Raw genomic sequence first — 10,930 nt, forward strand, 5'->3', positions numbered from 1 at the left:
TTAAATCCTGCCTGTGGATTGGACAGTTTCTGGGTCTAAAATAAACGGACTCAGGGCCTGAGTTCTGATGCCTGTTGCCGTGGTAACAGGCGGTCCAACTGAAGGCCAATCTGTTCGAGTTTTGAATCAACTTTATTTCTTCCAGACTTGTTGGCAACACTTTCTGCTCTGAGGACAAATCACTGGAAGCAGCTCTGAAGGTGAAGGGATGAAATAAGAAGCTCGGCAGCGGCCATCTTTCCTCAGGAACTGGGGTCCAGGACTGAGATGGGAGTGACCTTTGACCCTGAGCAGCTCCTGAGGAGCAGCTCCTGAGGAGGAGAACCAGAGGTTCTCCAAACAGAACCTTGCTGAATGTTCTGAGCTGGTGTCTGGTTCTGCTTGATTGTTGACATTATTTTATTTATTGATGGCAGGTTTCTCCTGTCCTGTGTGACTTTGTTTCAGGGACACAAACCTGAAAGGTAAAACTGTGGGATATGGGCGGAGTCACTTCCTGCAGGGGGCGGAGCTTCAACCAACAACATAACATCAGTTTGTTGATGTTTTGTTAACAAACTTCCCAACACCACATACTTTATGATAAATAAACTATTTATACATCAAAATGAAGGTGTTTTTGTCTTCTTCCAGGTAATGTTTCTACTTCCTCTTCAGGGCTGACAGTTTCCTCTCAGGTAGCCTCAGAAGAGGGAGTCAACCTCTGACTTCCTGTCGTTTCCTGTCGGGCTGTGATGTTTCTGACATGAAGCTCTGCAGAAATCTGAAACTTTGATGAGAACCAAGCTGTCCTTTCATTCACGTGCACTCCTGACAGTTTCAGCCTGACTCACCTGGCTCTGCCTCCTGACAGCAGGGAATTCTGGCTTCTGATTGGCTGACGCCGTTTCCAGGTGGATTAGGGAGAAACACTGCTTATTAATACAGCCCATCAAAATGGCCGCCCCATCAGTTGATTTGATGTTCGCTGTTATGATAAACTTCAGACAGTTTATGTAAAAATATCTCCTGAACCACTGAACAGCTTCTTATTAAACTTTCAGATCATTTCATCATTTTTACATGAACATCACAAACTGATGAACTTTTGGAGTCATTCTGATTCAAGATGGCCGCCACAGCTACCTTACAAGCACAAATATAGTCTGTAACTCATCTTTAAAGATGCTGATGTAAACTTTACTGTCAGTGATCTTTAAAACATCCTGACTAACATCACTCAGGTCTCAACTATTGTAGAGAAGGTCTGTTAGCAAAATATCTCCTGCAGAAAATCATCAGTCTGTCCAGCTGATGAACATCTGGAGGAAGGAAGGCCACCCAGAGGCAGACTCCTGCAGGAACTTTATTTATTATTATTTACTTTAGGTCGTCTGTGAATTATGATGTAGTTAAATAAAAATTTAGTTTAAAAAAATACTGCGACGTGCCCGTCAGGCGCGCTCCCGACGTCGTTTCTTCCTGAGCTGTGATTGGTCAACAGGAACCCGCCCAGACCCAGATTTGTACGCATGCGCAGAAGCAGCGGGAGGAGCTTGAGGAGAAGTTAGTTGAGAAAGTTCAGTTTGTTCCAGTTCGGGTGGGAGGGAGGCTCGTTGTTCGTTCAGCAGCTTTAAATCCGCAGAGACAGACAGCAGCCGGACTCACCGGGACCTCGCTGCGCCTCACGCCGCTCACAGGAGCTCCACCGCCGGCATGAAGATCGAGTTCGCCCCGCTGAACATCCCGCTGAGGAGGAGGCTGCAGACCGCCGCGGTGCTGCAGTGGGTCTTCTCCTTCCTGGCTCTGGGTACCTGCACCAGCCTGTCTGCCTGATTACCTGTCTGTCTGTCTGACTGTCTGTCTGTCTGTCTGCCTGATTACCTGTCTGTCTGTCTGCCTGATTACCTGTCTGTCTGATTACCTGACTGTCTGTCTGACTGTGATTGATCAGGATTATTGATCAGATGACTGCAGGCAGACTGGAAGCCTCTGATTGGTCAGATCTGATCCTTGTTCGAGTCTGCAGCTGATCATACCTAATGAGAGATAATGTTGTCATGGCAACAAATCAGCAGAGTTAACAAGCAGCAGGTGGTTTAATTGAAGTCCTTTCTCTGCATGTTTTGTTTCTGATTAAAGGTTCCTGATAGAACAGGAACATCTGAAAGGACCTTCAGTCTTTATGACGGAGCTCATCTGTTGGTTTTAACTCGATCATTGAAAGGTCTTAGATGGCATCATGAGCTGATCAACATGAAGTTCATCTATCCAGTGAGCTGAGCTAACCTGTCTCTGCAGAACAATCATCTGGTCCTAACCTCACACAGGGAACATTTTATTAAACATCTGTTTCCAGTGAAAAGCAAAGATCCAGTGGAGACAGTTGGATCTCCAGGTGGGAGCAGGCAGCAGTTTTCTGTCACTTTGAATCCTGCTGATGAGGTTCTGAAGGAGGAAACCAGTCAGCCAACAGAACCGAAGGATAATCAGCAGATCCACCAGCAGATCCTCAGAGGAACTCTGAGGTGGACTCAGGAGGATCTTTCTGCAGGAAAAACATTCCTCCAGTTTGTCAGGAAATATTTGACTTTTCTTCAGATATTAGGCCCCGCCTCCTACCTCCAGCACACACCTGTCCTCATGTTCCTTCAGTTCTTTGCTCCTGCTTGGCTAATTAATCCATCTGTCTGTCCACACGGTTGGAACTAACGGGGGACTAATTCTTTAATATACCAGAGGTTTCAGGTACAGAGACATGTGCTGCTGCTAGTCCTGCTAGCTGGGGTTCTTTGTGTTCCTTTATTTTCACCGGTCCAATGGATCAATGTGGGGGGGGATTCACGTATTGACAGTAAAGGTGAGCTCACCTGCAACCATAGTTTCCACTGTAGAATCCTTTCAAAATAAACCATGATGGCAGAAACAGAAGCTAGGACGCTCAGAGTTGTTTCTCTCTTTGTTTTGAAAGAACCTCCGATCTTTCAAAACTCTCTGACTCCGCCCTCACTGTTCTCCCTCTGACCCCGCCCCTCCTGTCTGTCTCTCTGATCCCGCCCCCACTGTTCTCCCTCTGACCCCGCCCCTCCTGTGTCTCTCTGACCCCACCCCTCCTGTCTGTCTCTCAGCTCAGTGCTGTCTGGCTGCCTTCGTCCTCCTGGCTCTCTCTGATTGGTGGATCGTGGCCCTTCTCTATGCTGGTTGGCTGTGGCTGGACTGGGACACGCCCACCAGCGGGGGTCGGAGGTCACACTGGATCAGGAGCTGGACTGTGTGGGACTACTTCAGGGACTACTTCCCCCTGACGGTGAGTTCAGGTCCACTGGCGGGCCGTCAGCCGTCAGACGCTCTGATTCCTGGTTCTTCTGTCTGCAGCTCGTTAAGACGGTCGACCTGGATCCAAAGAAGAACTACATCTTTGGGTTCCACCCTCATGGTGAGAGACACACCTGTCTCTACCTGTCTGTCTCAGGTGTTCTGCTCCTGTCTTTACCTGTCTGTTTACCTGTCCTCCAGGTGTTCTGGTTGCAGGCGCGTTCGGGAACTTCTGCACGGAGGCGACTGGTTTCTCTCAGCTGTTCCCTGGTCTGAGGTCTCACCTGCTGATGCTGCCGTTCTGGTTCAGAGTCCCGTTCTTCAGAGACTACATCATGTGTGGAGGTGCTCACCTGCTCACCTGCTCACCTGCTCACCTGCTCACCTGCTCACCTGTTCACCTGCCTGTGGTTCCTCCTTTATCTCCTTGACTGTGGAGCAGCAGGAGGTCAGGGAAGCCTGGACCTCCTGACGTTCTGTAAGGATCCTCTAGTCCTGGTCCTCTGGTCCTGGTCCTCTAGTCTTGGTCCTCTAGTCTTGGTCCTCTAGTCTTGGTCCTCTAGTCCTGGTCCTCTAGTCCTGGTCCTCTAGTCCTGGTCCTCCAGTCCTGGTCCTCCGGTCCTGGTCCTCCAGACTTTCTGAAGCTCCTTCAGTTTTTCTCAGTTTCAGTTCTTGTTCCTGAACATTTTCAGAGGAATGTTTTGACCTCTGACCTCTGACCTCGACTGTTCCTGTTGATTTTACTGAATTTATCCACTCGTCTACATGCAGGCACGGCAGAGGTCCTGTCATGGTTTGGGGCTGAGTTTTAGTTCAGACTGGTGAAATCTGAACACAGAGAAGGTTTGATCCATCTGTAGATGTTCTGATCCGAACAGCTTTCAGCTGCTGGGTCGTTACGGGTCAGGGTTTGACCTCTTCAGAACCTGAGCTCAGCAGGTCATCCTGAGAAGAACAGAACAAAACTCTGCAAACATCAGCAGAACTTTGAGATGTTCCTCAGGAAGCTCAGATCACTTGTTTTTCTGTATTTGCTGCATTGTGGGTCAGAACTTTGACCCGCTTCACCAGAAACCATAGAACCCATCAGAGCAGCTTGGCTCTGGTTTTTCATCATCATGAACTCTGTCCCAGTTTCTGTCCACAGAGACGTGTCCCAGCAGCAGGACTCTGATGGACCCGGTTCATGTGACCCAGTTTCATCAGAGGTTCTGGATCAGAGTTCAGGTCTGGACTCTGTGTCCCAATCAGCTGTGGTTGCTCAGTAAAAGTGGGCTGCAGGTCAGAGCAGGAGGAGGCAGCAGCAAGCTCTCTGATTGGCTGTCAGACGGGTCACATGGGTTCAGCTGCAGGTGTCGATCCAGCCGGACCTTTGGTTCTGGTTCTGGTTCTTCTTGTAGTTCTGCTGCATGTGCAGAAAGAGGAACACCAGGTGACAGGACCTGAGGGTGACACCTAGTGGTTAAATGTAGAACTGCAGCGAGTCTTAGAAAAGAAAGTCCTGGTCCAAGGTTCTACATATCTATATGTCTACAATATTGTCCCACTCTTCTTTCCAGCGTTGCTTCAGCTCTCTGAGGTTCTGGACCGTTCTGTTGTGTTTGGGATCATTGTCCTGTTTGTTGGACAGATGGCCTCACATCTGAATCCAGAACCTAAAATCAAAACAGATGAAAAATCTTAAATATAAAAACACCAGATCCAGAAAACTGCAGAACTCAGAGGCTGGACTGAATCTGATGGATCCATTGAAGCTGTTCAGGGAGTGAGCGTGACCTCTGTGACCTCAGTGACCTCTGTGACCTCTGAGTCTCCTCAAGCCTTCCTGATTATCACCAGGTTCTCCTTTAGGACCTAAAACAGTCAGCTTTGTTCTGAACCGGGTCAGTGGGTCAGCACACCGATGTCTGAACGTTCCAGGTTCCTTCAGTTCTTCAGGTTCTGTTTGCAGTTTCTTGGTGGACTTTGACACAACATCACAAAGTTCAGTAAAGAAGTCCAAAGAACCCGTCTGCAGGGTTCTAAACACTAGAATACTGGTCCAAACAGAGACGCGTCCACATGGAGACAAACATGATGTTCTGTGCAGAACCTGTGGTTTCAGAAAAACAAAGTTCTGATTGGACACTTGAGGACTTCTGGTCACATGTTGTCTCTCCTGTGTCTCCAGGTCTGGTGTCCAGCAGTAAGTCCAGTCTGTCCCACCTGGTCAGTCGTCCTGAAGGAGGTAACGTGGCAGTGATCGCGGTGGGCGGAGCTCCTGAGGCTCTGGACGCTCGACCCGGCGCTCTGACGCTGCAGGTACGGCTGTCCTGAACCGGACTCTGACTCAGCAGAACCTGAACCAGAGAGACGTTCTGTTAATCTTTGATCTGTTTGTTTCCCAGGTGAAAAACAGGAAGGGTTTCATCAAACTGGCCCTCAAACATGGGTGGGTGGAGCCTGAGGAAAGGGGCGGGGCTTGTGTGTCTGTTTGTGTTGTTGATGTTTGTGTGTTTGTGCGCAGAGCTCAGCTGGTTCCGGTCTTTTCTTTTGGAGAAAACGAGCTGTTCGATCAGATGGAGAACCCAGTCGGCTCTCCTCTGAGGAGGCTGCAGGTCAGAGGTCACGCCCCTAACCAGCTGGGTAACCATCTTCCAGAGATTAGTTAAGGCAGATAACCAAGAGATAACCAACAGATAATCAGGAGATAACCAGCAGATAATCAGGAGTTAACAAGCAGATAACCAGCAGTTTTAGTTTTCCACGTGTTAGCTCAGAATCAGTAATCAAACAGGAGGTTCTGGAAGGTTTCTGGGTTACCCGGGTCAAGGTTCTTGTTTTCTAGTTTCCACCTGCGTTGGTATTATGGGATGTCTGGTTCTGTGCCCACAGAACCGGCTGCAGAACATCATGGGACTCTCCATCCCTCTGTTTCACGCCCGAGGAGTTTTCCAGTACAGCTTCGGCCTGATCCCCTACAGGACGCCGGTCCACACCGTCGGTACGCCTCACACTCAGCTGATCCCAGAACACGAGAACCTGGTAGAACCTGGTGGAACCAAACTGTTTGTCTCAGATTGGAAGTCCATCTTGGTCTCAGGTAGATTCTGTTGAAACCTGATAACACTTGTCAGAACCTGTCAGAACTCTCTGCTGTCCCTGGTTCTGTTCCCAGTTGGGAAGCCCATCCCGGTCTCCCAGACCCCCTGTCCCAGTTCTGAGGACATCGAGCGTCTCCACAGCGTGTACCTGCAGAGTCTGACGGAGCTCTTCGAGCAGCACAAGAAGGCCTACGGACGGGGGGAGCAGCAGCACCTCACCTTCATATGATCCTGTTCTGGTCCAGAAAGCTCCACACACCATGTGACTCCGTACAGGCTGTCAGCTGACCCTGCTCCTGCAGTCTGATTGGTCGATCTGAGGATAAACACCAGGCTGAGAAACTTCAACACGTCCACGCTTCTGCACCCCGGGAGGAGGAACCGAGTCGGACCAGAACCTCCTGCAGGTCCCGGCTGGAATCAGTGTAACTGAGCAGCAGGGGGCGCCACACCCACAGTCTTCAGAACCGAACCAGAACTGTTCTGATGAGGTCAGAACTGAGTTTCTGATGTTTCAGGAAAATAAAACACGTCACTAAGGCTAAATCTGAAATAAATACTGATTGTTACTGAGTCAGCATGAGTTTGGTTCTGTCTCCATGTTCATGACCTCTGACCTCTGACTCCAACTAACAGCTGAGATCAGTGTTCTGACCCGTGAGGACGGTTTCTGAGGAGGAAACGGGTCGGACTCAGAGATAGAACCAGAAAGACCTGCACTTCATTCCTAAAGGGATATTCTGGCCATTTTAAATGGGTTTCTGTCTAAAACACGAGTAATAAATATCTTACCTGTTGTAGAAACGACCTCAGTTTGGAGAAATGCTTTAATTCTCTCTGGAATGATGAGCTAACGGCTAGTCTGACTGCAGCCAAGTCTAAAAGTGGATCCTTGTTGTTTTAAAACGACTCCAGTCTAAAAAAATCAGACATTATTTTATAAACCTGGACATGGTCCTCAGTTTCAGTTCCATAAAATTCTCAGGTTATCTGCGAGTGCAAACGGCAGCAGCAGCTAGCTGTAGCATTCTGGTCCAGCCTGGATTACTTCCTGTTTCCTAATTGTTCTGCAGGAATAACTGACGTGAAAGTCAGTTAAAGGTTTGTAAAGAAATTATGTGAAAGAGTCGTTTTAAGAATGGCAGCAGTCCAGTTTGGTTCAGACTAGCCGTTAGCTCATCAGTCTTTTCCCTGCAAGGAGGATATTAACTGTTCAGAAAGGTTGTTTTCTGAAGGAGTTCCAGAAAAGAAGATTAATCGTTGAATTCTGGGTTTCAGGCTGTTCCACTTCCTGGATTCAGGTGTAAAAATCAACCTTTTATTAGTTTCATGTTTTACAGAGAACTTAAATGTAACCAAAAACAGACAGAAGAACAAAGAACGCAGACAGAAGATAATTATTTAAAAAAAAAACAGCTAAATTAAAACTTCAGAACAATCAGGCAGATCAGAAAACAAACCAGGAAAAAGTTCAACAAGGAAACGGGTCTTAAAGATGGTCGTAAGAGCTGAAAGTCTGACCGACCGCGGTATCAGACCGGACCTGGTTCCACAGACTGTAGAATCAGGTCCAGCCCGATGACTGCAGGGGTCACACTGAGCTCACACTGGCTGGTGGACGGCGTTCATGATGAAGTCCTGAGATGTTCTCCGAGGATCTCAGTGTTCTGGTGAGCTGCAGAGGCGCAAGACAGTCCAGCTGCTCAATGCTGCAGGAGACAGAGTCCAAGCTGCTTAATGCTGCAGGAGACAGAGTCCAGCTGCTCAATGCTGCAGGAGACAGAGTCCAAGCTGCTTAATGCTGCAGGAGACAGAGTCCAAGCTGCTTAATGCTGCTGCGGCTGCATGAAGAGAAGACACCTTCTTGTCTTCAGCATGAAGAACAGAGACACGGGTGTGATTAAAAGTTCAAGAGTCTGATTTAAACCAAACATTTATAAAAGCAGCTGGATTATTGTGGTGAAGCACAGAAGCTCGACAGGAAGTGACATATTTAGCTCCTCCCACTAACGTTGTCACTGCGCTGCCTCGTCCTCAGGAGGTGTGGTCACTCCCCAAGGCATGCTGGGTAAATAGTGTGCCAGCCACTCCCCCCAGCTGCTCCTGGGGCCCTCCTCACCTCCTCCTGGTCCTCGTTTCACCTCCCACCCTCCCACCACCCAATCCAGCTCCTCCCTCCCTCCCCCGTCCTCCTCCCTCTCCTCCCGCAGGATCACACTGTAGCGCTTTTTGGCTCCTCCTCCTCCCACCAGATCTTTCTCCGTCCTGACCCTCCTCCTCCCTCCGTCCTCAGCAGAGACCCGACACTCCTCCATCACATCCCTCCATCCTTCTATCTCCTCCTCTTTGGTTACCATCCTGTAGAGAGTCTTCCTGTACACCCCTCTGTCCTCCCTTCCTGCTCCTGCTGGTGTCAGAGTAATCACCTGTCTTTGGTTCTCCTCCTCCTCCTCCTCCTCTCTGCTGATAAACAGAACAGAGCGATAAAGTGCCATCACTCCTCCATCTCCTGCTTCTCCTCTCTCCTCCGTCCTGCTTTGCAGCAGCAGCGCCACACCCTCTCTGCCTTTAGGCCTCCTAGCTAACGTCACACTCACGGGCCTGTAAACGGTCCGGTACCAGATTACCAGCCTCCCCAGGGTCACCAGAACGCACGCCGCAGATGCCAAGCAGAGCAGCAGACATCCTGCAAACAGCCAAGCACAGAAGGCTCCGACAGAACCCGGAGATCCTGCAGACCGCATGAACCCGTCAGACACCGGCGAAAGGATTGACTCGGCCGTCGCCTCCGTCATGGCTGCTGTCATGGCCGCTGTCATGGCCGCTGTCACAGTCGGTGTCATGGCCGCTGTCGCAGTCGCTGTCATGGCCGCTGTCGCAGTTGGTGTCGTGGCTGCTGTCACAGTCGGTAACATGGCCGCTGTCGCAGTCGCTGTCATGGCCGCTGTCGCAGTCGCTGTCATGGCCGCTGTCGCAGTCGGTGTCATGGCCGCTGTCGCAGTCGCTGTCATGGCCGCTGTCGCAGTTGGTGTCGTGGCTGCTGTCGGTGTCATGGCGGCTGTCATGGCGGCTGTCGCAGTCGGTGTCATGGCCGCTGTCATGGCCGCTGTCGGTGTCATGGCGGCTGTCGTCTCAGTCTGGATGTTTGCAGTTGTTGGTGTGACGGTTGTTTGGACAGGTTTTATCGGAGGTCTACCCGACTCCTCCGACCTGACTAACGGCTGCGGCGTGTTTCTTTCTGCTGCAGAGCCGTGACGGGTGAAGGTCTGGAACCAGGACCAGGACCAGGTCACCACTCTGTAGGTCTCTGTGTGCAGCTGCAGAAACACGGCGGTGGGAGAAGCAGCAGCTGGGATGGTTGCAGGAGAGGATGTTGTCTCTTGGAACTCCTGGAGGGGAGCAGGTTCTGTTGAAAACGAACAAAGATCCGATTCTTCCAGACCAAACACAGGTGTCCCTCTGAGCTTCTCTGGAGAGGCACACACCTGGAAACAACAGGACACCAACAGGTGGCTCACAGAACCGCAGAGCTTTCAGTTTGTCTCTGCAGGTTTGGTTTTCAGGAACAACGAACTGCAGAGAAGCACGTTCTCAGAGATTATTTGGACTGGAGAACATTTCCCCTCGGAGGTAACAGCTTCTCTTTAACCACATTTGTCTCCAGATGAACAGTTTAAAACTCACTTTCCTGAGAGAGCAGCTGCTTTTGTTTTTGTTTTAGTCAACTTATCTTGTTCTTTTTTAAGATAAGAACTTTTATTTGGTTTAACACAAAGCTTGTTTTCTCACAGTAACAAGATAAAACTTGTTATTTAAAGGAAATCCCATCAACAGCTGCTCGACTTCTGAACCTTCAGCCTCAAACCTGCTGAGGCACCGGCCTCTTTAAGCCCCGCCTCCTGGAAGGCTCAGTCTTCTGTTAAAGCTGATCTAAGAGTGTTTTTGTGTGTGTGGAGCTCACCACGCTCTCCACGACCCCGTTGATGATGGGACCGTCTCGGACGTAGACGTTCAACTCGTATTCATTCAGATATTTGTGAAGGTAAGACAGGGAACAGGAGCAAGCCCAGGGATTGGCTGACAGGTAAAGGTATGGCACCTCCTCCTTCTGGCTGAACCAATCATCAGGCACCACCTTTATCTGAGAAGAAGAGTAATCCCCTCAGATCTGCTGCCCCCTACAGGCAGGGAGATGATCTGCAGCTCACACTCACCTTGTTGCTCTCCAGGTAGAGCGTTTCTATGGCTGCCAGAGGATGAAGCATGAGGTCAGGAAGAACTGAGATCTGATTGGCTGTCAGGTCCAGGATCTAAGGGATGGACAGACCGTCTGTACATTTATTTACATTCAGCTTGTCTTTCATTTTCTGACAGATTGTTTCATTGTGAGTCATCGGTTGTTTCTTTGTGTGGTGTGTATGAGGTGTGTATGAGGTGTGTATGTGGTGTGTATGAGGTGTGTATGAGGTGTGTATGTGGTGTGTATGAGGTGTGTATGTGGTGTGTATGAGGTGTGTATGAGGTGTGTCTGGTGTGTATGTGGTGTGTATGAG

At 49.7% G+C, this 10,930-nt stretch overlaps 2 protein-coding genes across 3 annotated transcripts in view; one reads left to right on the forward strand and one right to left on the reverse strand.

The window, feature by feature from the left end:
* The first annotated feature begins 6 nt into the window (after positions 1-6).
* On the forward strand, positions 7-6,954 carry mogat3a (monoacylglycerol O-acyltransferase 3a). 2 transcript variants are annotated; one of them, XM_037976624.1, is made up of 9 exons: positions 7-1,789; positions 3,108-3,286; positions 3,355-3,415; positions 3,496-3,639; positions 5,465-5,595; positions 5,682-5,725; positions 5,801-5,891; positions 6,169-6,376; positions 6,452-6,954. In XM_037976624.1, exons 1-9 carry the CDS (start codon positions 1,696-1,698, stop codon positions 6,604-6,606), a joined length of 1,107 nt encoding a protein of 368 aa, XP_037832552.1. In that variant the 5' UTR covers positions 7-1,695; the 3' UTR covers positions 6,607-6,954. The 2 variants fall into 2 exon arrangements, with proteins under 2 accessions (XP_037832552.1, XP_017260060.1); XM_017404571.3 differs by having other exon boundaries at positions 1,104-1,789; positions 6,169-6,277.
* Positions 6,955-7,650: 696 nt separating this feature from the next.
* Positions 7,651-10,930, reverse strand: part of LOC108228929 (platelet glycoprotein Ib alpha chain) — a 6,872-nt gene continuing 3,592 nt past the window's right edge. The window contains exons 4-6 of the mRNA XM_025003366.2: positions 10,592-10,687; positions 10,339-10,518; positions 7,651-9,862 (exon numbers count right to left, since the gene is read on the reverse strand). Coding sequence (XP_024859134.2) covers positions 8,393-9,862; positions 10,339-10,518; positions 10,592-10,687 — 1,746 coding nt within the window. The 3' untranslated portion in view covers positions 7,651-8,392. The remainder of the gene's footprint in view (positions 9,863-10,338; positions 10,519-10,591; positions 10,688-10,930) is intronic.

The sequence above is a fragment of the Kryptolebias marmoratus genome, linkage group LG7, assembly GCF_001649575.2.
Source record: "Kryptolebias marmoratus isolate JLee-2015 linkage group LG7, ASM164957v2, whole genome shotgun sequence".
In the NCBI taxonomy this organism is placed as follows: Eukaryota; Metazoa; Chordata; class Actinopteri; order Cyprinodontiformes; family Rivulidae; genus Kryptolebias; species Kryptolebias marmoratus.